We start from the raw sequence: 26605 nt of genomic DNA, 5'->3' as shown, positions 1-26605 counted from the left end.
AAGACGCTGGGGACGAGCGAAGCCCATGCTCTGCTATATTGTTGGTATTTTATGGGTACGGACGGGGGACGGTGGTCTTTATGGTACGCACGCGCGTCCCTCTTCTTCATTTTCAATTCAATTCATCATCACAAACACAGCAGCCAGCACATCACACACTGACGACTTCGGTTCAACAACTACGATACGAGCTACGAGCTGGGCCTATGAATTCAACGTAGCTTTTTGTTTTAACTCATGCATGAGCTGTCGTTGGTTCGTCCTAAAGAATGAACACAGGCTGAAAAATGAACAGGTACAGTAGGGCTATATCATAAAGATCTAACAACTTTTCAAATTTTCCTTTTTTAAAGGGAGGTACACGTTTGGTAATTGTCAACTCATTCAAGAATCAAATCAAAGACCAGTCTTCTCACTTTTACTTAGCCCTGGGGTGGATTTCACAAAGGTAGTCCTAACTTAGGACTGGTCCTAAGCAATGCTAAGAGATAGGACTGGTCCTAAGTTAGGACCAGTAACTCATCCTAACTTAGGACTGGTCCATCTCTTAGCATTGCCTAGGACTAGTCCTGGATTACTTTCCGTATGGCGCCACCACTTTTTCACTCATTTTTACAAAAAGGGATATCTCATTGAGGTAATTTAGAATAGATACTGTATTATTTCATATCGAATGAAAAAGTGGTGGCGCCATACGGAAACTTTTCCCTAGTCCTAAGTTAGGACTACCTTTGTTGTGAAATCCACCCCTGTACGGATAACTTTCCGTATGGCGCCACCACCTTTTCACTCATTGTTACAAAAAGGGTTATCTTCCACTCCAGTACGCGCTAATCCACCAATCAGATGATCGAACTACTACTAGGGGGATAAAAACATATATGCTACGACCTCTGTTTTATATCATACTTCCTCTGTTTTTACTACACAGTGCGTATTGTGAAATGTCATTTTGTCACGCTCCGTATACAGACAGTGCAAAAATTACATTCTAAACTTTGTGCACTTGAATGCTGTTCGTCGTGAAATAATACTCTGAAGTTTATAATTTTGCATGTTGCAAGTGAGACTGGAAGATAAATTCGTTATCACACGCACGCTCGTGAAATCCGAAAAAAATATCCGGCCTCGTTGGATATTGGGCTCAGAAGCGCTATATTTTTTTGTATTCCACTCGCGCTTGTGTGATAACTTATATTATATAACACCCAAGCAGATCCTTGCCATTTGATTGGAGGATTGTCCGTCACGTGATAGCAAATAAAAGTACCATTGCACGCTGAGTCACTCACCGTGCTTTTTCGTTCCATCCGAAAAGTACCATTGCACGCTGGCAGCGTGCAATGGTACTTTTCGGATGGAACGAAAAAGCTGAGTAAAAACATCACTGCGTGCGCGTGTCTTTGGTAACGCAGCAGGTGTTACTGTAAGAAGGCATAGTAAAATTACTAGCATTCGGCTTCTACAGTTGAAATTGTTTGTTTTGAAAGTTGTATCTTTCAATCAAAATGACAAAGATCTACTTGGATGTTATATAAAACAAATAATGAATGTTTTTCATTCGTGCAATGGTGCGAATATGTTCATTCGTTGAAAGCTGGAATGTTCCATTCAACTCGGCTCCGCCTCGTTGAATAGAACATTCCATCTTTCAACTCATGAACATATTCGCACCATTGCACTCATAAACATTCATTATGTGTATAATATCTCATTGAGGTAAATTAGATACTATATTATTTCATATCTAATGAAAAAGTGGTGGCACCATACGGAAACTTTTCCCTTTAGGAAAATTGTTCACAGTCAAAAACTAAATGTTTTTTTTTTAAATCATCTATCCAACCTTTAATTAACAATAACATAATTAACACTTGCACTTCATCATGTGATGAGGGTCGCACTAAATACCGACAACTCACGACCCCTCACGACAACAATTTTTAAATGCACTTTAACAGAACATTTGAACATTTATAAGTCAACCGTTAAATATATGCACAAGAGTCATATGCACCCAAATCACTTTTAAACTGTAAAAAAAAAATTATTTTTAACTGTAAAAAAGGTGTTTTTTACCCCAAATTTAGTAACGAACATCGGTAATATCCGCCATGTTGTCTTTAAATTATGTTCAAATATTCTGTTAAAGTGCATTTAAAAATTGTTGTCTTGAGTTGTCGTGAGTTGTCGGTATTTAGTGCGACCAACATCAACAATGATCAACATCAAGTGTTGAAATTTTTTAAGTTTTGGTTTTACGTTGCGAGAGATAGTCCGCCATTAACAGTGCTAGTGCATGCACGACATTGGAGCAACCTCATACACATGATATTAAATGTTTCAAAAAACTTTCAAAACATCTCTCAAAACACACCTCATGTCAATAGATCCCCTGTGAGCTCCCCTGTGAGCCTTATAGGGGTCTAATATTTTGGGCCTCCTTAACGCTATATGTTTTTCAAATCAGCGTTGATAGGTGAAAGTTTTACGACCGTTAGCCAGCAATAACTGAATTTTCTTATGTACAGTCGACTCCCGTTAATACGAGGTCCGCCGGACTGGCCCATTTTCCTCGTATTATCCGAATCTCGTCTTAAACGCAGCGCGCTAAATATAGATACATACGTCATCACTGTGCATGCACACGACACGTGTACTTGCATGAACACGTACATGTACATGTACATGACATAACGGCCCCACGTGTGTACATTTATGGCAGAGCTGCAATTGACTACTGTGTGCATAGAGTAGTGTGTGCGATGTAGGCTACTGCACAAACAAGCACAAAATTGGGCTAATAAAACTGTTTTAACTAATTTAGTTTAGTTTTAAATTCAATTTTAAAATCAATTAACATTTTACAAGATTGAAAAAATGTGTGCAAAACTTTGGTCGTCGGCAGTTTATTGCCAATGCAATAAATAGAGTCTTGGTTTTCATTGGTAACCACCTGTTTAATGCTGGATGGTTCATTGCTACTGCGATATACCAGGGAAAATGTTGCTGCTGCAAAACGCAGCACACCCTGTGAAAAACTTCGCCAGTAGCAGTCAAAAAAATTAAAGCTGAATTTTCATTGGTAACCACTAGTGTAATAATAGATGGTTCATTGCTAACGCGAGATACCAGGGAAGATCTTGCTGTCCCGTGTTATATTCCTTATGCATGTGTGTGCACGCACGTGCAATACACCTAGTCGCAGCTAGCAGTTAACAAAAACAGAATCTTCATTTTCATTGGTAAACACCTGTGTCTTGTTAGATGGTTCATTGCCAGTGTGGGATGCCAGGTAAAATCTTGCTTTGCATTCAATAATATTGATCACGCAACTAGTTTGGCTTGTAAGTTGAGGGTGGTTTCTTTCTTCTAAAAATGCATAATGCGCTTATAAACTCAGTGGAACAGTATCTTTTCTAAAGATTTCTGGATTGTTTGAATCATGGAAACCTCATAATCCCTCCATTGTCCAGAGTTTGGAATTAACAATTGCTGACTTGTGACTCCTGATTTCGGATTAGCAGTAGCGTCCACTTAACAAAACACCTCTTTTGTATGTCTTAATAAAACCCACAAATAACGACTTGACAGGCTGTACAGGTATTTCCTTTGTTGGTTTTTGTATTGTTCTCGTTATAAAAGGGTTTTTAACAATGTTATCTCGTAATGGGTCGCCCAAAGTACCTCGTTATAACCGTGTTCTCGCTACTACCGTGCTCGTATAATCAGTATTTTAATGCATTGAAACACGCATGGGGCAGGTCGGGACCGGCAAAAAAACTCGTAATAACCGGAACCTCGTAATATGCTACACTACCAAAACTTTCCCCACATACTCAATATACATTCATAATGCTTGTATTTCCTTTTTGTTGAGTGAAATTTAAAAACATTGTCAAAAAATGCAATTTTCTGCTCGGTACTCACATAGTATGTGGGGAATGTTTTGGTAGTGTAGTACAAAAGAAAATTCAGTTATTGCTGGCTAACGGTCGTAAAACTTTCACCTATCAACGCTGATTTGAAAAACGTATAGCGTTAAGGAGGCCCAAAGTACGGAAACCAGTCATCTCGCCCCCCCGCAAAGTCGCCCCCCTACAAAGTCGCCCCCCTACAAAGTCGCCCCCTGCAAAGTCGCCCCCTAGCAAGCTCGTCTCCTCCGTGTACAAACTCGCCCCCTCACAATGTCACCCCCTACAAAGTCGCCCCCAGACACAGTCGCCCCCGACAAAGTCGCCCACCAACAAAGTCGCCCCCAACACAGTCGCCCCCTACGCATTTTTGGCTGTGTCCAAAACGGCGACTTCGGCAACGGCTAGTTTTTTAAAAATCTTTAGTCAGTGCTTTTTTATTCTTGATATCTTTATCCAGTAAATTTTTGTGAGAAATCTTTTAGGCCCTATGCTCATTACATGTTTTTAAGTTTAATTATTTATGGACATTCTGTTTATTTATTTTATTGGACATCATTCTTTTTTATGGACATTATGTTTATTTAGGTTGATGGATCATGATGGATGATCATGATGAATTTTTTGTTTGAAGAAACAATTAGTTTTTTGTTTGAAGAAACAATTAGTTTTTTGTTTGAAGAAACAATAGTTTTTCTAATGATATGTTTTTCTAATGACATGTTTTAAGTTTAATTATTTAATGATATTTCTGTGAGATCATCATCATCATCATAGCCGTCCTCCCGAGGTAGATCCTGGAGATGGCTTCCCAACTAAGAGTCTCCATAGGTCTCTGTTCCTTGCTAGGTGTCCTGCTGCTGCCACAGATGGTATGTCAGCCTCTTCACAGAAGTGCTTGATATCTTCCAGCCATCGTTTCCCTGGTCTTCCTCTGGGTCTGTTTCCTGCATTGTGGCCTTCTAGAAGTATTTTGGGGTATCGGCCATTGCCCATTTTGTTCACATGCCCAAAATACTTGAGAGATAATAAGTAAATATTTTTTAGAAATATCTTTTTATATTTAAGTAAGTACATACAAAATTATTTCTAGAACTATATTTTTAAATAAAATACTTTGTTACAACGGGAGGATTTTTATTTGAAATTTTTCGTTTTCAATAAGTAAGGCCTAGGATCCCCTGTCTTTCCCCTTAGATGTCATGGAAACAATAGCATAAACAATGTACGAATCGACCTATCATGTACTAAGTTTCCGAATTGTACCCAAAGGATCCGCAAAAAAAAACCTTTTCAACAACAGAATAACTTTTGTCAAAAATTGTGGTTTTTCAATAAGTTATCCTCAGCAAAAATAGATAAAGTCTTTAAGGATTCCCTTTCTTGAATCAAGTTAAAAACAATAAAAAGTTCCCTTTAGAAAATCATAGAAACAATAGGCAAAAATGCGTAGGGGGCGACTGTGTTGGGGGGCGACTTTGTTAGGGGGCGACTTTGTCAGGGGCGACTGTGTCGGGGGGGGGCGACTTTGCAGGGGGGGACATTGTAAGGGGGCGAGTTTGTACCCGGAGGGGGGCGAGCTTGCTGGGGGGGGGGGGGGGGGGGGCGACTTTGTAGGGGGCGACTTTGCCAGGGGGCGAGTTGACTGGCATTCAAATATTAGACCCCTATAAGGCTCACAGGGGAGCCTTATAGTTTCTAGAAGTAAATAGATCCATTCTTTTGTATTTAATTTTTTTTAATTTGATTTTAGTTTGAATTTTCTCTGTAATAGCGCCCTGAGCACTTTTGTGGATTTGTGCGCTCTGTAAGACCTCGTTATTAGGTGTATGGAGCAGAGCACAGCTCCGAACACCTTTTGTTATTGTTTGTTTGTTTTTGTTTTTTTTTTTTTACTTCTTCAGTTTCTCTCCGTCCCTTGTCCTCTAACAAAAGCACACTTCCCAAACTTCACACATAGTTAGATATTTATTAGGGAGAAGAAACCGTTTGAGTTACGTCACGATGACGTCATCAATTCCTGAGTTATGAATTTTCAAAGTTTATTATTTCAAAAAATCATAACTTTTGATCTACATGATGTGTTGTTACAATCGACACATCATCGGAAAGTTCGTTAAAAACTCCGTAAATGCCTCGCAGACATGACCCCATTTTGATCTCGTCTTCTGGTTAAAAATCGAGTTTGAAAATTCATAAATTCATGTATAAAGAACTACGAAATTTCCCCATTGGTTGTGCGTAACACGTGTGGCGTACACATGTAGTGTATTCAAGGCATATTTGGTGGCATGCGGCCAAGTTTATTGTACTCTGTGCCATAGCGTGATATATAGCTCTATTTATGCAGAACGCTGCGAAAACGATTTCCTCTCAATCTTTGGCGTCAAATTGTTCAAACGTTACCCTTCTGATGGCTTAGTGGTCAATGTGGAATTGAAGATGAAGTTTCGCTGAGATGGCCACCTACTTCAGTGATTCATGGGACTTTTAATTATGTGAGAAAACATTAGTATAAAATGACGAACATTGGTCATGTTTTGGTTAAACAACGAGAAGCAGAGACGTTACATCGATCAACCACTCCCTCCGGGTGAAGGGCGTTTTGGACCCACGGAATTCATGACAGGATTACAATATCTATTACTTCTTGAACTTAGCATAATCATCATGTTTTGATTATTTGTTAAAACAACCATCCAAGTTATTCTGAGTTAAATATTTTGAAGAAAAAAAATCTCTGGAATAACATAAGCCCTTTTGAACTTTCTCTAGTAGGAAAGGGCGTTACGTAAACTAATCTATTTCTACCTCCATGCACGGACATGGATGTTGCAATACAAAACATTCAAAGAAAACAGAATGGTTAAAGTATAAGGCCCAAGCAATTAGGAGTGGTCTTGCTAAAATAAACTGCGGATTAACAAAACTTTAGTACAAACAAATAAATAAAACAATCCAGATTTAAGAACGGAAAAACAACCTATTATTTTATAAACACTATTATAACAATAACACAGCCCCCAGTGTTATAAAATTGTCTCAAAACATGAAAATAATAATTGAGAAAGGCCAGAGGGGTGCACCTCACTATAGGCCAAAGTTCATGCAAGCTTATCCCATAGGCCTACAAGTTGTTTTTGATTGTAACGTTTTGGCAGTCTTGGAATTAATACATGTACAAGGTATTCGATAGACCCCTGCCTGACTGCTAGAGTCATGCTTGTCTGTGTGAGTGTGTAACTTCGTTTCCAACTTGTTGCGAGTTTGGTAGTAGACCTTGATTTCTGCCTCACGGAGGATCCGTTGAATTTTGTGTGAGGTATGACCAATGTACGGAAGGACCGCAATGGGCATATATCTTTGGATTGTGCAGACTGAGAGTTGTGTTTTGAAAGGGACTCTCGTTTGTTTGGTCTATACATTTGTAGGCCTACCCATTCTCTTTTAGCACTGTGTTAAGGTGCTCCAGCTCATTAGGTAAATGTTCCTTGTCACAAATAATGTGTGTCCCTTTGAAGTAGGGTCCGGTTCACTGAGGCTTTCACTGAAGGAGGATGGAATGACCGAGCGTTGAGGTAGCGGTCTGTATGAGTGGGTTTTCTGTACATGGAGTGTGCAAGGGAACCATCGGTCCTCTTGGAAATGAGTACATCAAGGAATGGTAATGAATCAGATGTCTCAATTTCCATGGTGAACTAAATGTTCGGATGCTGGCGGTTAATGTGACTAAGGAAGTCATCAAGGTTTTCCAATCCATGTGACCAAATGATGAACGTGTCATCCACATCTCGGAGCCAAAGCTTGGGTTTGAGTCGAGCGGTACCCAGGGCTTTCAGTTCAAAATCTTCCATGAAAATGTTCGCCAAGACTGGGGAAATAGGAGACCCCATGGGAGTTCCCAAAGCCTGTCTGTAATATCCATCTCTCCATTGGAAGTATGTGGACTTCACGCATGTCATTAATAGATCATGAATCTGGTCTGGCGTTAGGCTGGTTCGATCAGTTAGAGTTTCATCTTGTTCTAGTACCGCTTTGGTTATTTGGCAACCTTCATCGCTGGTTACGTTGGTGAAAAGAGATTTGACATCAAAACTCACTAATATATCGGTCTGTAATTCAATTCCCTTGATAATATCAATAAACCCTGCTGAGTTGGAAACATGGTGAGGTGTTTTGCCCACAAGTGGGTTTAAAAGCTTAGTCAAGTGTTGGGCGAGGTTGTAGGTAGGGGAACCTCGAGAGGAGACAATAGGGCGGAGCGGTTTATCTGGTTTGTGAATCTTTGGCTGACCAAAGAATCTCGGGCACTTCGAGGCCGAAGGCCTGAGATGTCTGTACAATGGAGTGGGTATGGCAGTGCTACGGTTTAGTGAGAGGAGCTTGGCAGTGAGCTTCCTTTCAACTGATGGGATCGGGTTCTTCTTTAGGCCTGAGATGTCTGTACAATGGAGTGGGTATGGCAGTGCTACGGTTTAGTGAGAGGAGCTTGGCAGTGAGCTTCCTTTCAACTGATGGGATCGGGTTCTTCTTTAGGCCTGAGATGTCTGTACAATGGAGTGGGTATGGCAGTGCTACGGTTTAGGGAGAGGAGCTTGGCAGCGAGCTTCCTTTCAACTGATGGGATCGGGTTCTTCTTTAGGCCTGAGATGTCTGTACAATGGAGTGGGTATGGCAGTGCTACGGTTTAGTGAGAGGAGCTTGGCAGCGAGCTTCCTTTCAACTGATGGGATCGGGTTCTTCTTTAGGCCTGAGATGTCTGTACAATGGAGTGGGTATGGCAGTGCTACGGTTTAGTGAGAGGAGCTTGGCAGCGAGCTTCCTTTCAACTGATGGGATCGGGTTCTTCTTTAGGCCTGAGATGTCTGTACAATGGAGTGGGTATGGCAGTGCTACGGTTTAGTGAGAGGAGCATGGCAGCGAGCTTCCTTTCAACTGATGGGATCGGGTTCTTCTTTAGGCCTGAGATGTCTGTACAATGGAGTGGGTATGGCAGTGCTACGGTTTAGGGAGAGGAGCTTGGCAGCGAGCTTCCTTTCAACTGATGGGATCGGGTTCTTCTTTAGGCGGGCATAGGTATCTGTGTCAAGGATACCTTGAACCTTTTGATCATATTCAGTGCGGTCCATTACAACAGTGGCATTACTCCGCAGCATTAGAATAAAGTAAGACAGTTCTCAAAGAACAACTCTACCTGGCAAGTAGATACACACATGGTGTTACTGCAAACCAAATACATTGATACCTCACCATGCAATGCCTCAAATCCTATTAGATATATATAAGTTGTGACACGAAGTGTGGGCCTTGGACAACACTGTTTACCGAAAGTGTCCAATGGGTTCGAATCCTGGTCGTGACACTTGTGTCCTTGAGCAAGACACTTAATCATGCTTCTCTCCACCAGAGTTGGTTCTTGTGATTGATTAGCTTAGTGCGCTACATATTTGGCGTCACAGGCTGTATATTCCCCAGGGAGGTGAGACGGTTTAATGCTACTCTCACACTTGGGCAAATATCTTTCGAATATGAATGTTTGAAATTCGTTTGAAATTTGCCCAAAAGTTCTTGGTTGTCCTTAAACCTCTCCTTACCAATATCTTGCGCATAATACGCACGCTTTGCCAACAGTTCCAATGGCTTACCAAATGCTTACTCAAATCAATGGCGAATTACCGTCTTCACAACATTCGCTGAATGTACGGAAGTGCTTCGTATTGCTGCTCTCACAGAGTGGCGAATGTTCTTGCAAACATGAATATTTGAATTTCGCGTTGAGTTCGTCCAAAATGGCGGTTGGATAGTGAATATTTTCATCTCGGTCTCACCCCTTGATCGTCCTCAGTCGGCCCTCTACTTACCAATATCTTACATATATTACGAATGCTAACCAACGCTTGCCAATGCCTTTACAAACATTACAACGCTTACGCACGCTTTACCAACGTTACCAATGCTTATGAAAATCACGCCGAATGACCGTCTTCGCAACATTCGCTGAAATTTAGAAACCGGTTTGTAAATTGAGCAATCTTCGTAAGGAGATGTGGAATAATTTGTGAATGTTCCGAATTTGTTACCAACGCTTACGAAGACACTGGGAATGTTGCAAAGTTTGAGCGATTGTCAAATATTTCCTTCTGATAGCATATTCGCTAGCATATTCAACGTGTGAGAGCAGCATAAATTGACCGATCTTTGTAAGGAATACCTTGTCATACCTCCTTAAATGCAACAAAGTACTGACTTAAAAAGTAAGGTAACCTCATGAAAAGATAAAACTTAAAGACCTTATCCCTGGTTCCAGTTGAATGAGCTAAAACAAAAGTAGCATTAAAAAAGTTTAGTTTTTCTGTTATCTTTGCATAACTAAAATTGACAAAAGATAATTACTATAAAAGTGCAAACAATCTCAATCTCTGCAGCATGTTTTTACTTACTCTATTTTTCCCAAAAGATGACAACATTAAAAGCGGAGTTACCAGAATTTATTTTGAAGGGTGGTGGGGAACGATATCAATTTAGAATCATTCATTCGTGGATTTATTTCGTGGAATGGTATGAAGTGTGATTGCAAAAACAAATTGTCATGATAAATAATGTTAACTCATTGAATTGAGTAAGAACAAGTTGCACACTTGGTGACTTTTGCTTTGTGTTCAACTTTCAATGTGTTCTTGGGTTTTGTTTGCGAGAGCAAATCACTCTCCTTAGTTCACTTTCTTGATTTAAGGTGAGCGTTGCACTCATATTATTATTATTAAAAAAAAGGCCTGCATTACCCAATTATGTCCAGGGGTAGTGTCACATGCATCAATACATACAGTACCATCCCCCTCCAAATTATGGGAGGTTGTTCCAAGTTCTGATTGCTGCGTGCAGGGTTGTAGCACCATTACTCGCTACCAAGTAAGATTTTATACAAATTATTATTTTGAGTAATTACCAATAGTGTCCGCTGCCTTTCAGCAGGCCCCTTATCCCATGCTGTGATGGCTTTGCGCTTTTTGAGCTTCTTACAGGCCTGATATAACCTGGAAAGTGGCAGGAGAGGGATCATCTGAAGAGATGCTCCTTTTATTTTGAAACAAGACATACTGACTGGTTTATCCTGACTGGTTTATCCTTGACTTTCATGACCTTAAAGTCACCTGGAAGTGGTATTTTGTCACTAAAATATGTGTTTTGATGAGTTGAATATATGAATAAACAATTAACTAAGGTTTAAAAAAATAAGTTTCCATGTTATTTACAAATTTGAAAAAAAAAGCCCGACCCGAGAGGGCGCTGTTCGTGACGTAAATCGAGGCGCGATGAATCGCATGCAGTGCCAAAACAACATACATGTAGTGATGCTTGGCGCAAGCTAAAAACATGCCCTCAAAGTTGAAACAATACCTGATTTTTTTTTCACGTTAGGCAAATGCTCTGTTCGTTACGTCTTTCAGGTACCTTCTTCGACTTCCCCACTAGCTGGACAAATTATTGGGGTGGTGCCATGTTTTAGAAAAGAACTTTTCTGTTCATGTCAAAATGTGTAGTGTATTCCGGATTCTCGAAGCACGACGGCTCGAATGAAGTGTTTGCTGCACAGCGCTGGAAAAGACGTCGGACCGGACAACTTGGCAAACTGACACCATCTTTAGTTGTTTTGCTGCATCCAGCAGCAATACACCTGGTCGACATTGCCGGAAAAATGCAAGAAAAAAACTTTTTTCAAAACGTACAAACTAACGACTAGGACTTGAATGTACTTGCCCGTACGTGTGTTCGATGTTCGATCGAGGCAAAGTCTTCCTGCATTAGTAGAGTACTACTACTATGTACATGAAGTTCACTTCTACTGAAGTACAATTATTATACTGCCAGTAAATGTGCTTTTTTAGACTTTATGAAATTTGTTTGTAGCTGGTTACTTCTTATTCAGTCGAGAGGGCATCACAAGGGCCTGTTTGAACGGATGATATAACACCAGTAAAAAGTGTTGAAACATGGGCGTGACACGCGAGCTTGCACCTGTACTTATAAAACAGTTTCTTCATTCCTATTGGTCGAGAGCAACGGCTGGAACAGTTGTGCCACATCACGCGCAACACGCACAGCTTATGAGGAGTTGTTTACCCGAGGGCCTTACCATTTCGTAGCTGGAGGGGTGTTGTGTTGAAAGACAAATTTTTGCATTTATTTTACTTTTTGACCAAAAAGTGTTGATGTTTTTTTGACCGAAAAGGTATTTATGAATGGGAATCAAAGTGTGTTGAATCAGTTTTCAACTAGTGGTTTAAACCCGCCGAGGCCTGGTTGTTGATAATTTACTTCTTCTCGGTAAAATTATCAAGAACCAGGCCTCGGCGGGTTTAAACCACTAGTTGAAAACCTCTTCACCACACATTGATTCCCTTATTAATAATACTTATAAATAATGTTAGTAATAACATACTTCTTATTTTTAAAAGTACAAAGTTTTATGCGGAAATTATCAAGTTATTTCAAAAGCTATATTTAAAGAATCCATTTTTGTGCATTTCAGGTTGGACGTACCTCCAAAGATTTTTGGCATAACATCGCCTATTAGTCTGCAAGAACCAAAGCCAGAAGACCTTATACACTCTGAGAAACTCATAGAGGCTCTCAAACCACATGGAGTCTTTGAGAATGAAGATGAACTCAATCACAGGCAAGTTGAACAAAATATTGAAATGGTCAAATTACCCACATTCAGCTAGTTTGTCTCTGTGAATTTACATGCACTATAAGACGACAAATTGGATTTGCGGCCTCGCATTTCATGTCAAATTTTTAAAAATTCACATTAGCAACAATTTTAGATTTATAGTTTTTATTTTCTGTTTGAATGTGTGTTTTCTGCTAAAAATCTTGGGACATTGTTTTTTCCTCTAAAATTATAGCATGGCATAATTTGGATGAACGTGTATAATTTTGTGGAAGTGTCGTGGCCGAGCAGTTAAGAGCACCGATTTCAAACTCTGATGTTTCTGATCAGCAGAGTGTGGGTTCGAATACCCATCTGTGACTAAGCCTGGGGATATTGCTTTTTTTAATCCAAGATGTATCGTCAAAACATCGTGGTGTTAGATGTTACTATACCTCATGCATATTCATGACCGAGAGTCGGGTTCTCATTGGTCCATTCATCATAAAAAAAAATGGGCACCAAGGTAATTTTCTTTACGGCGAGTTAGTCTTTTCTACAGTCGTCAAGTTTCATATTTCCTCAACCACATTTATCTGCGGGCAAAAGGGCCAAAACCTAAATAAAATAGAAACTAACTATATTTTTTAAAACTAACATAAAAAACGAAAATCAAAGAACAATTACAAAGAATTAAAGATAAAAAATAAAAAGAATAATAAATTAACAAAATTAATGTGTTGATCGTAAACACAGAGCACCAACTGTTTTATTAATTAAGATAACGTAACCCTCCTGCCGACAGCGAAGCCGGAGCGTTACGACTCATGCTCAAATGGCAAATGAGCACGGCAATCGGGTCCAACACATACAATTTCGACAGCTAGTCAACAGATTTGCTCCAGTTTTACCACTTTCGAAAAACATGACACAAATTCTAGGAACACAAACTTAATCCTCAATGTCTAATGCATCCTTTCCTAACACCATTGAGAAAATATTTTGAAGAAAAATCTAAACTACAGTCGTTCATGTCGTTTGACCAGTTCTGGATCACTTTTTGAACTCACATTGTTTTTTGTTGCAATCTCTTTGATATCTTAAACAAAAACTTTATCAGTTTACCTAAACATGACATAAAACTCACCAAGTATTCTCTGACAAAAAAAGATTAGTTCTTTTGAAGAGGCTTTGAGAAAATTATCGTCACCTGTTTGACCAGTTCAGGATCAGTTGAATCTATTCTGAATCAGTAGAGTGCCCTTTATTGCAAACCCATTTTCCCATTAAAAAAAAAAAAAAAATCTATAAGAATATGTTGAAGTAATGTTTCTCAAAATCAACTAAATAAACTTTCTACTGCAGTAGTATAATTTTACCTAACTTAGTAAGTTAATGCGGCACCATTTGACGCAATGAGATGTTGAGTGATCCCGAACTGGTCAAGGGTAAGTTGGCCCTCCAAAGAAGATTTTGGTCACTTCGTCTCCTCAAAAAAACAAGATGACTGCACAGTATTTACAGGAATTAATTTTTACACATTCTTATCATTTTACATAAATATTTTTTGCCCCGGCACTCCAATTCTAAAGGTAAGAAGTTTTAACAGTGTTTTTCAACCAACATTTTTAAACAAAAAAATGATCAATTTCACAGACAACCTTCAGGAAAACGACCATTATTTATTTGCTGATGATGTTTGGCACCTTATTTTGGGTTTGTTGGTTTAATGGGTGTTAATCTTCACATTTATCAACAGAAATTGGTAATAATGAGAAGTGATATAATTATTTGGTTATTGCAAAGTTGAAGTGATCCTGAACCGGTCAATGATCCCAAACTGGTCAAATGACTGTATTCATATTTAATCTATTTTCCAGCAAGAAAAACGGTGCTAAATTAATAAGAAATCACCGCCGACGACTAACGCTTGAAGCTTCCGGGATACACAGTGCTCTGGCAGTAGGGCAAAATCGACCAATGAAAACATTCGTTACGCGCTATGGAAATTCAATAGCCAATAGAAACAGGTGTCTCGGAGCCACTAGGCTTTCTCCCCCTCAGGCATTGGACGAACCAGACTACGTACATGTACGTGTACATGTACATGGTTTGTTTAGTCACACGTAAGTGGATTTGTCTATTCTTAGCGACAGTGACTTGGGATTTTATAACTAAACTGATGTTTTCTACTTGGAAAGTAAGAACAAACAGTTGTTTATTTATGTTGAGAACATCTGCAAGGTATATATAATCATTTAAACGGTTGCTTTTTTCGACAAAGGAGCTGAGAAATGCAAGAATTTTGTTCTATTTTTTTTAATCGGCAGATGGCAGCTGAAAAGGGTTGTTTTGAACATGATCGGTGGCTTTTCATTTTTTTTTTTTTTTTTTTAAACACAAAATTGAGTATTGGGCGTTTTTTTTTTTTTTTTTTTTTCCCCTGATTATTTCGGGCGGCAATTTCAAAATCCAAGTAATACAAAAATGGCCTAAGCGTAGAACCCTAGATGCTAACGTGGAGTATGCACGGGCACAAACCAAAATCCCCTGCTAACCTGTGAAAATGCTTGACGTAAGCAAAGAATTTCCTGCTAAGTTCCCAAGCATTGATTCTTTGCTTACGGTGAGCAGCTGCTAACGTGGAATACGCATGCGCACAAGCCAAAATTCCCCCAGGGATGAGATTGTTCAGACTTTTGGCAGAATTGAGACTTTTTATGTCGGCCTGGTGAAGAAAATCAGGCAATATTTCTTTCCACAAAGAAAGAAATCCTGCTCATTTGTCTACTTCTCTGGTGCTTTGGATGCTTTTTGCAAAAGCTCCTTGGAATCTATAGACCCAGGAGTTACAAAACGGTAGAAATGCCATCATTTCAACATACCTTTGAATTTGTATCCAAGTTTCAGACTTACAGAGTTTTGTCCCCACTATCTTATGGAATACGCTTGACATAAGGGCAGAATTTTCGATATGCTAACAGTAAACAGAGCTTTGAAATTGGGGGCTGCTGTGCTTTGTACTTAAAAACCCCATTCATAAATACCTCAGACAGTTTCGCTATTCCTATTGGTGGAGAGCGCGTCACATTGGGATATTTAAACGGTTGATAATGACCAGCTGGAGCTCTGTTTATAACCCGTTGTTTTCGGATACTGGGCGCTAGTCTTGGTGCAAGACAACTCGTTACGGGCGATGCGGGCGCTGTTGGTTAGTTGGCCGCACTGCGCATAGGGACTTTATTTTAGTGATATGCGCTATATAAATACGGTTTATTATTATTATTGTTTATTATTTGTGTGAAAGGAAACCGAGAAACGTCTTGCACCAAGACTACATGCACAAAGCATATTCCCAAAACTGTCGGAAAACGGATAAGTTTTACAGAGTTTCTTACTTTATTACGCATAAACCAAAAAAGTATTTATGAATGGGAATAAAAGTGTAGTGACTCGTTCTTAAACTGCCATTTAAAACCTTGCAGGGTTGTGGCCGTGTGGTGAAGGCCCGAGCTTTCGGGTCTATAGCACTCATGAAAAAACCTAAGCCATGTACCAAGTTAGCTGTGGTTCTCTTTGTAAATTGTAAATTGTAAAATGTAAGAATATAATAAAATCAATGTGTACAGACCATGTCATTCTGTCTTCAAGCAAAGTTGATTCTAATACCCTGGCACCCCCCCCCCCCCCCCCACAAAAAAACATTAATGTGTACAGGCTAGGGCCCAATTTCATGGATCTGCTTACTGTAAACAAAGAATATGGCACTTGCAGAAGCAGGGAATTCTGTGTTTACGTCAAGCGTGTTTCACAGGTTACCAGCGAATTTGGTGCATACTCGGTTTTCACTAGGCATTCAACGCTTACACAGCTAGCGCAGAAATTTGGCATTTGGAAGTAAGCAGAAAACGGTGATCATAAGCACAGAATTTGGTGGTGAACAGAGCCATGAAACTGGGCACAGGTAATTCTGTCTTTGAACAAAGTTGATTCTACTACTGACTACCTTGGACCCCACCCCCCTAAAAAAACAAACTCCAAAAAACATCAATGTGTACAGGCTAGGGCCCAATTTCATGGATCTGCTTACTGTAAATAATAATAATAATAAACGAGACTTATAAAGTGCATTTTACAAAATTCAATGCGCTGGAAGAGTGCTACGGAAAAGACAATTATGAGAATAGATGTGTTTTTAATTTACTCTTGAATGTCTGGAGTGTGTTGGTGTTCCGAATATGACTTGGTAGGGCGTTCCAGCACCGGGGACCAGCGACTGAAAAGGACCGGTCCCCTGCCATTTTGTGTGTGCGAGGGATTGTTAGATTCTGGTCGGAGCGAAGCCCACTCCGGCCAGGTTTGTTGAAATTTAGCGACTCTGTAAGGTATTGTGGAAGTACGTTAGAGAGTGCTTTGTACATGTTCACTGATGTTTTGAAGGTGATGCGTTGTTTAACTGGTAACCAGTGTAATTGTTTGAGAAGAGTGGATGCGTGTGTGTATTTGGGTTGCAAGAAAATGATACGTGCAGCATTGTTTTGGAGCCTTTGTAGACGGTCAATGTCAGCTTGCTTAATACCATTGAGGAGAGAATTACAATAATCCAGTCTAGACAACACAAGGGCTCTGGCAGCAGCGTGGCATGTGTTTGTGTCAACATATTTGCGTATTTTGGAGATGTTTCTGATGTGATAGTTGATGGACTTGCATGTACGTGTGACGTGTGTGCTCATTGTCATGGAGCTGTCGAAAAAGACGCCTAAATTTCGCACTGTTTGAGATGGCTTAAATGTTGTGTTGTTCACGTTCACAGTGAAGTGGCTGAGAACTTTCTGGTGATGAGGAGGTGCAGCAATGAAAAATTCAGTTTTGTCTTTGTTCAGAAGAAGTTTGTTTGCGATTAACCAGTTTTGAACATCGGTGATGCAGTTTGACAATCTGAAAAGAGCACATTCTGCGTCGTTGGGAATGGATGGGTCAAAATCCATATAAATTTAGGTATGGTATTTGATGCTGTGTTGGCGAATAATATCGCCCACAGGGCTTAAGTACATGGTAAAGGTAAGAGGACCAATAACAGATCCCTGTGGGACGCCCAAGTGAATGTGGCTCACATCAGAGTCAGCCCCAGAAACTGTGACATGACTCGTCCTGTCGTGGAAGTAGGATGTGAACCACTTCAGGGCAGTATTATGGATGCCAAACTGATTTTGGAGACGACGCAGCATTGTGCTATGATCAAGGGTGTCAAACGCAGCAGACAAATCAAGCATAACTAAAAACATGGCTTTGTTACTGTCCAGTACCTTCAGAATGTCATTTTGAATACATAATAAAGCCGTTTCAGTGCTGTGGTCGGCTTTGTAAGCTGATTGTAGGGGGTCTGCTAGAGAGTACTTATTGATGTGATGTTTTAGTTGAGTGCTAACAACCCTTTCGATGAGCTTGGAAAGGTAACGAAGATTAGACACTGGGTGATAGTTACAGAGTTCATCTTTGTCGAGGGAAGGTTTCTTTAGGATCGGTGTGATCACAGCGTTGCGAAGTGCTTTGGGAAAAACTCCAGATGAGAGTGAGGCATTGACAATTTCAGTTAGAGTTGGGAGAAAACTGGCAATGTGCTGTTTGAGTAGCCAGGTCGGAACAGGATCTAGCTGGCAGGATTTCGTAGTAGACTGGTTAATGATCTTGAGAGCAGATCCTCTGGGCTAACAGTACAGAAATCTGACAAAATACAGTCTGGGTGCAGGGCTGGTTTCTCTAAAACATCGGAACTCACATTGTGGTCATCAATGCTGCTGCGAATGTTTTTGACTTTATCTGTGAAGAATTTGCTGAATTCATTGGCGAGGGTCTGTGGCGTGTCTAATATTGCAGGAATTTGACGAGGAGTAGTTGTCAGCTCATTGACAATCCGAAAAGCATCCTTCGGGTTAGCGTTGACAAGCGAGTTTCTGAAGTAGTTGGACTTGGCTTCCACTAGGACGTCTTGCATGGCCTGCTTGGTGGAGTAGTAAGCAAGACGATCAGTAGAAGTGCCATTTGCGTTCTGCTCGCCGACGTACACGTTTTGCTTCAACTACAGATGTGGAGTACCATTTGGGCTTTGAGCGATTAGGTTTTGTTGTGACTGTTAAAGGTGCGTGTTTGTCGAGAACATGAATTACCGATTCATCAAACTTGTTGATTAAATGACGGAGGTGGACGGAGGTGGTCTGTAGATGGTCACATAATGAATACATTGTTTTAGGTCAGAGATGACTGAGTATTCAAATGTACTAACATCGAATGTTATTGGAGCAAGTCTCAAGTTCAGTTGTTCTTTGCATACTATTGCTATGCCACCGTGTCTGTCGGCAGGACGGGGGACATTGAAGAATGTATAATGAGGTGGTGTGATCTCGTTTATTATGACTTGATCTTCATGTCCAAGCCAAGTTTCAGTCAGCATCATTATATCGTCGTTTATGAGCAATGCTTTATTAGAGACGGAATGGGTATTCCAATGTGCCACCTGTAAATTGCTAGAGGTGGTTGGTTTGATTGGTGTCGCAGTATGCCCACTGTTGATTTGAGAGCGTTTTCGGTGTACACGTAAATGGATACTTCTGAGATTTCCGAAGTTTAATCAGTTCAGATCTAGTATACTGCAGGGGTTCACACGACGGTGAAATAATGCATTCCCCCACAACACACCCATTCAAGTTGACGTCTGTCTTTGTTACATCCATTGTTATGTTAATTTGACGAACAATGCAGAGGGGGTATAGGGTCTCAAGGGTATTGATCAAACATACATGTAGGAGACTTACAGTTAGCGATGTTATACCCAACATTTTCTCAGCAAAATCCAGCTTTCAGGTGATAACATCAGTCAACAACCTGAAGTAAGGTGGTGGTCTGTTGTACAATAAATCCTCTTACATGAAGATCATTTCAAATGGAGGACTTAAAAAGGCAAAAACTATTGACTTTTCTCGACTTTTCCGGAGCAATCTTTAAAAGCGGCAGCAGCTCAGACAGCGCCCAATAGTAAACAAATAATTTGGCACTTGCGGTAGCAGGGAATTCTGTGCTTACGTCAAGCGTGTTTCACAGGTTACCAGCAAATTTGGGCTTTTGCGGGTCATGTGTGCGTACTCGGTTTTTACCAGGCATTCTACGCTTATACAGCTAGCGCAGAAATTTGGCGTTTGGACGAAAGCAGAGAACGGTGATCGTAAGCGCAGAATTCGGTGGTGAACAGAGCCATGAATCTGGGCACAGGTAATAAATGTCTTCAAACAAAGTTGATTCTACCAGCTGATGAAGGTTGATCGTCAATGACACGGGGTACACATCAGCTGCGGATGGAGTTGTTTTCATGTCTTGTCACCCTGCTGACAAAGAACCAGTGCCTTGTGCATGCGTTCTTTGCGTATCTGTTATATGGAAAAAAAAAAAATCATTATGTAGGATTTGAAAATTTACATGGCAGAAATACAATCTCGTAAGGTTTGAGGTAACACCATGTAATGACAATCTCTCTGTGAGTTGCGTAGTTTTGAAAAGAACCTTACAGGAGTTAACGCAAAACCAGAACAAAAGGAGTCCACATGCAACAACAGCAAGGGGAAAGGTTTTCTTTATGTCTGATAGAAAACCTGACCTCCAACCCCCCCTCCCCCAGATCTACACCTGAACAATTTGTCAAAAAGTTAGTGCAAAACTGTTCAGGTGCAACAACCCGGTTCAACAACCCCCCCCCCCCCCCTCCACCGTGAACAGTTTCAAAGGAGCAGCTGGAAAACTAAAAATTAGGAAATTATCTGACCCACTGAAAATCTGCATGCATACTACTTACCGAAAAGTGCTATTGACAAGTGGTTCTGTATTGTTTTGATGGAGGGTGGACGACTGAGAATCTGGTAATTCCTGAATAAGGAAAAAAAAATCTGAATGACACGGATGGGCAATAATATGGATTGGAGTTTGAACATATTTTTGACCTGTGCCTTAAAAAAAAAAGAGTGAACAATTCTTAGGCAGCTTTTACAAAAGTACGTGTCAGCAAGCCCAATAAACTGTTAACTGGAACGGCCAAACTTTTAAATGGATTAATATAGTATTCACACATGGATGAGCATGTGTCACAAAATTTCTGACTTTTTCTTGTATTTTTTTGTATAGTAATGTACCTTTAAGTTCAGGTTGTCATTGATTAGGTTCACTGGAGTTGATTAGGTTCACTGGAGTGTAGAGGTTTAGACATTCCCTGGTTCTTTTTAGCATGGAGTTTCAGGTATAGAGGTTTCAGGTTATGTAACACTGGGTCAGTGAAGTATATGATTTATTCAAGGTGATTAGGCCAAGTAGTTTTAGTCAGGGGGACATTCCAAGTTTAGGGTGTTGGCCAGAGAGTTCCAGTAAGAGCAGTAAGAAGGACACACTGCCCAGCCACTCTGCTCTTTCACCTGACATTGTGATGAGCCAGCAACATCGTGGATAGAGTGTGTCGGCACTCTATACTTGGCTCAAACCGTGAGCTTCAAAAAGTTAACCAGAGCAGGGTGAAATTTATCACCATAGTTAACACTGAATCCAGATATTTGGCAGGCGGAAACGCCCAGGATTGACTGTAAGTTAAACCAACTATTTATTTATTGTTTATAACTGCTATATTTTCAGTGCATTTTGTTTGAAGAAGTTCAACCAAAACGAAGTCTATATTTTCAGTGCATTTTGTGTGAAGAAACAAAAACTGTGTTGATAAATCAATATTAATTTAGAATTGAGTAATCTGGCTTTAGTTACAAGAAATAGTATTGTATTTGCTTGAGACATTTGAGAAAGTTGTGACAGAAAAGCGCTGCTATCCAAAATGTTTTTTTAGTTCAAAGTTTGTTCAGAAGGGCCATAGTCAATCACATTATTATGTGTTATTTGTTATTACAAACTCTATTGTTTAGATGGCCAAGAGTATGTGCCGAGAGTATGGGCCAAGATGGCCAGGGAATGGGCGAGGTTGCCCCAGTTACTGGCGTTCATCAGTAGACGAAACGCCGGGCCGGACAGGGAAGTCGCGTCAGGGCTGGACTGATGTATCAGGGAGGTTGCATCGAGGAGGTATTTGTTGGAGAAAGGGAAGACTGGCTTTATGCCTAGAAAACAATATTTGGAGATGCATATTATTGCTAAGTAGAAGTTGAGATTGCATATTGATGCTATTGTGAATTTAAGTGGAATTTGGAGTTGCATATTATTGCTAAGTAGAAGTTGAGATTGCATATTGATGCTATTGTGAATTTAAGTGGAATTTGGAGTTGCATATTATTGCTAAGTAGAAGGTGGAGTTGCATATTGATGCTATTGTGAATTTAAGTGGAATTTGGAGATGCATATTATTGCTAAGTAGAAGTTGAGGTTGCATATTGATGCTAAGTGAATTTAAGTGGAATTAGAGTTGCATATTATTGGTAAGTAGAAGTTGAGGTTGCATATTGATGCTAAGTGAATTTAAGTGGAATTGGAGTTGCATATTATTGCTAAGTAGAAGTTGAGATTGCATATTGATGCTATTGTGAATTTAAGTGGAATTTGGAGTTGCATATTATTGCTAAGTAGAAGGTGGAGTTGCATATTGATGCTAAGTGAATTTAAGTGGAATTGGAGTTGCATATTATTGCTAAGTATAAGTTGAGGTTGCATATTGATGCTAAGTGAATTTACAATGTAAGTGGAATTGGAGTTGCATATTATTGCTAAGTAGAAGTTGAGATTGCATATTGATGCTATTGTGAATTTAAGTGGAATTTGGAGTTGCATATTATTGCTAAGTAGAAGGTGGAGTTGCATATTGATGCTAAGTGAATTTAAGTGGAATTGGAGTTGCATATTATTTCTATGTAAAGTTGATGCTTGATTGTAAATATAATGTAAATAATAATAACTAAAGGAGTCGAAAGTGTTTGATTTCGGTGTCGTGATTTTAGGGTTCCTTGGTGAATTCAGCGGGGTGCTGACAGCATGAACATGCCAGAAAGTGTAAACCAGGGCATGAACATGCCAAAAGCACGGCCATCTATCACGGTGGGTAGGTTGGCTACATGTACATTACATCACTCAACAGAGTCATTACACTATGTAGCTAACGATAGTCAGGTCAGATTCAGAGCATGCACATCATGTCATTTGACAACAAGATGATTGTTCCTTGCATGAAAAGAGTAGAGATTGTTTACTATTTTTCTTGTGACATGTATTGGGTCTGAATTAATAATGGAGATAGACTTCTCAGTAGTTATAGATATGTTTTTATTAACAAGTACATACCCGGCTCCTCACCCTCTCTATTCTGGAATGCCATCTGATTCTTTTGCAACCAGGGCCACGGCAGACCTGGCAGAGGAAGCCGACGTTGTAGCATGCACAAGCAGCACTGGCTAGGGGAGGCCTGGTGGTAGTAGATCCCCCTGAATTCTCTCCATGTTAGGAGCTTTAAATTTCGGGATCGATCCAGGCTTCTTACCAATGGCGCACCCAGGATTATGTTTTTTGGGGGGGGGGGCTCGAACCTCGAGCTCTGAGCTTTCTGGCGTTTTGGGGGTGAAAAATCAAGCCTCTTTATGCATAAATTTAGAAGAAAAACATACTTTTTAAGCACTTCTGATTCATATAAATGTATCGTCTATAATTAAAAACTGCAAAAATCAGTCAATAATTGTGATTCGTAACCAAACGACAATACTTTATATAGGCATTGTGAAAAGAGAACATTATAGGCGGTGCTACCTACTTTTCATCACTTGGTGGCAAATTCCATGAATAAGGAGGCGACAAACCCAGACTTACAGATAAACCTTTGTTTTGCGAAAGTGGTGTCGCATAATAATAATTTTTATCAGATTACTGTTCAAAAATAAAAATTATAACTTTAACCAGGGCATAAATGTGATGTGTAATTTGTTAAGGGTAGGATTGCAGACATTTTAATCCCTGAACATAGCCGGCTGAAATGAAAAATGTGGAAAAGAAGCAACATTCGCGTGGTGATCAACATTCGATCGGGTCGGTCGGTATCTGGTTTCATGCATATTCAGTAAAAACATCGCGTGTAAAAAAACATTACTATCCGGCGTTTCTCAAATTTAAGTGTAGTACTAGAAAACCATTGAATGCCGGAGCGACCCAGAACGACGTGAGATATATTTTATCATGGACAACGAGTTTCAAATGCTTAATATGTTATTGTTTTATTACATAATTACAAGGGAGTTGTCATAAGATCATTGCATAATGTGTTCAAAATCTTTCACCTCGCACCTGGCATTATCGAATATCCCAGATAAAAGAGTTATTTTGGCAGGGGAAAAAAATGCCAATAGCAAAAGAAGAAAAGAAAATGCTTCCACCGGAAAACCCCCCAAAAAACTACACACGCATTTGCGACTTTTCTCCCTCGGCTCTTTTTTCCTTTCCCCTTCCTCCCCTCCCCCATTATTTTTTCCTTTCTTCTTTCCTTTCTTCTTTCTCCCCCGTTTTTTTCTTTTCTTTTTTCTTTTAGGGGAACCCTCTTGGGGGGGGGCTCCCCCCCCCTTGGGTGCGCCGTTGCTTCTTACACAAATTTTGAAACTTCTAGTGCATCCACAAACAACACATTTGTCGGCAGTATTAAAGCTGAATACACTAGAAACAAAAAGCTTTGTAACACACGTCATGCATGCAGTATGGATGAAAACACGTAATCTTTGTTTACTCTCGTGGCTTCATGGGTATGATGTCATCACTTTTTTACCATGTTCATGACGTTCGCTGATTTACAAATCCGCTTGGATTTCAGTGTTGGTTTAATATCCGGGAACTAGTACAGGGCGGGAAATTTCAAAATCGACGAATCAAGGTCAAATTTTTTCGGTCAATATGTAGCAAAATTAATTGGAGAAAAACATTGACCACAACAATAAATTGATAGCTGAACACAACATTAACAAGTTCCGATAGTGATTTTAATGTAGGAGTACCGTTCTACTAGATCTTCAAGTCAAATATTGCTTACGTATGTAGATTCATATGAAAAGAGATAACTCAAAGAATTAGGGTAAACTGGGGTAAAAGCGCCCATGGGGTAAAAACGCCCACTTGACTTGTTTCTTCCGCTAGTAAAAAAAAGACAAATAGAATTACTAAATGAAATATATTTCTATTAAGGACAATGCATGGGAAATATAATAAAAAGAAGAATTAAACTCATTAACATGTTTTAAGGATGCATAGTTGCTGTAAAAAAAAAAAAAAATTAAAAAGTTTTGAAAAATGCCTGTCGAAGGTTTAACCTACTAAACCTAAAAAAGAAAAAAAACCAGCACATTGTGTATTTTTTTTATTATTCCATAGTTGATATATATTCAGAAGGGTTAACTACAAAGTAATAAATGATCACAATATTCAAATGAATTTTAATATTTTGCTTACTATTGTTTTGCAAGTGGGCGTTTTTACCCCAGGATAAATCAAGTACCTCGGGGTAAAAACGCCCAGTAGCATCCTTTAACATTGAACTCTATTAAAGCCCCATTAGTCATCAAAAACCTCATTATAAATAATTTGACAGCCAAATTTGTATCTGCCTCATTAACTAACCACCCTTCCCACTTGTTGTCTTTTGTGTTGTCCAACCTCTTTTGGTCATACCAGCCCCTCCCTCTGCCCCCCCCCCCCTCCGTCAACCTCTTCTCCGTTCATCTCTTGTTGTCCTGTGTGCTCTGATCTATTTCCACCACTTGACTGTCTCTGTTACAACAGTAGGCCTTACCTATTACTGTTCGAGTGTGTTGTGTCCTCATTAAAATCTGGGAGGTAGATTCTGTCACATGCGCAAAACATGTGAGAGCACATGCGAGAGCACATGTGAAAACACATGCACAGCCTATGGACACACATGCATACATGACATGTTGTACAAGTACTGTATCTTTCAGAAGCCAGTCACACTTGGGGCTCACAGGAAGGACTCTTTTACTGAAGGTAAATATTTCAATTTCAATATTCCTACAAACTTTTAAACAATCTATTAGGCCAGTGTTATGTAGTCAATATTTCTTCATTAAGGCTTGCATACAAGTGCATGTAGGTCTGAAATATTAGGGTCAAGTTGTTAAGATTACATAGACCTACTGGTATTGCGTGTACCAGGCATATGCCTATGAGTTGGTCTTGCTATCCTACCATAGGCCTTGGTGCCTGCATCCACAGCAGCCCACTACATAATTAGTGCTGCCCGTATTTCAAGGGTAAACAGTAACCCTACATGCCCTAGGGCATTTTTCAAGGTGCAAGGTGGCATTGGCTTTATTTAATTGAGTGATTTTTCTTCCCCAACCTTTCGCATTCCAAACACTATTCTGTTGCCTAGCCTTTAGCCTTTCTTACATCTTTTTTTTCAGAGCAAGATGCCTCGACAGTATCAGAAAACTGGTTTGCGACAAAAGTATAGCACAATCACTCTAAAAACTGCCCTCTGCCGAGTGCAGAGAGGTGAAATAAGTCAACGTGAAGCAGAAAGGCAATACAAGATTCCAAGACGAACACTCAGAGAGCACATCGCAGATCCCAATCTTAAATACGGATCAGGAAGAGCTACAGACCTTTCGCATGCAGAGGAGGAACTCTTGGTAACAGCCATTATTGCAGCTGGGGAGTATGCATGTCCAATGGAGAAATCAGATATACTAGACATCACAGAAGAGTATGTCGCATCTCTGGCAAAGAAGACCCGGTTCAAGAATAACCGTCCAGGCGACGATTGGTTCTACGGCTTCACAAGACGCTGGATGACTGAACTTGCTCCTAGAAAACCAGAGGTGTTAACCATCTCTAGGGCTACATTCTGCAATGAGTTTGTCATATCAAAGTTCTTTGACATTTTAGAACAGAAAGTTGATGAGCTAGGAATCCGTGATTCTCCTGCTCAAATCATCAATCTGGATGAGACAGGCTTTGTCACCGATCCAAAATGCAAGAGAGTATTTGTAAAGAAAGGGAAACGCAACCCCAGTGTTGT

General features: G+C 39.9%; 1 protein-coding gene across 1 annotated transcript in view; it reads left to right on the top strand.

The window, feature by feature from the left end:
• The first annotated feature begins 59 nt into the window (after nt 1-59).
• The window catches only part of LOC117289097 (poly(A) polymerase beta-like), a 139678-nt gene continuing 113132 nt past the window's right edge, over nt 60-26605 (top strand). The window contains exons 1-2 of the mRNA XM_033770060.1: nt 60-295; nt 12445-12591. Coding sequence (XP_033625951.1) covers nt 288-295; nt 12445-12591 — 155 coding nt within the window. The 5' untranslated portion in view covers nt 60-287. The remainder of the gene's footprint in view (nt 296-12444; nt 12592-26605) is intronic.

Source organism: Asterias rubens, chromosome 1 (assembly GCF_902459465.1).
Source record: "Asterias rubens chromosome 1, eAstRub1.3, whole genome shotgun sequence".
Lineage (NCBI taxonomy): Eukaryota > Metazoa > Echinodermata > Asteroidea > Forcipulatida > Asteriidae > Asterias > Asterias rubens.
This window is presented reverse-complemented; position numbering and strand designations above follow the sequence as displayed.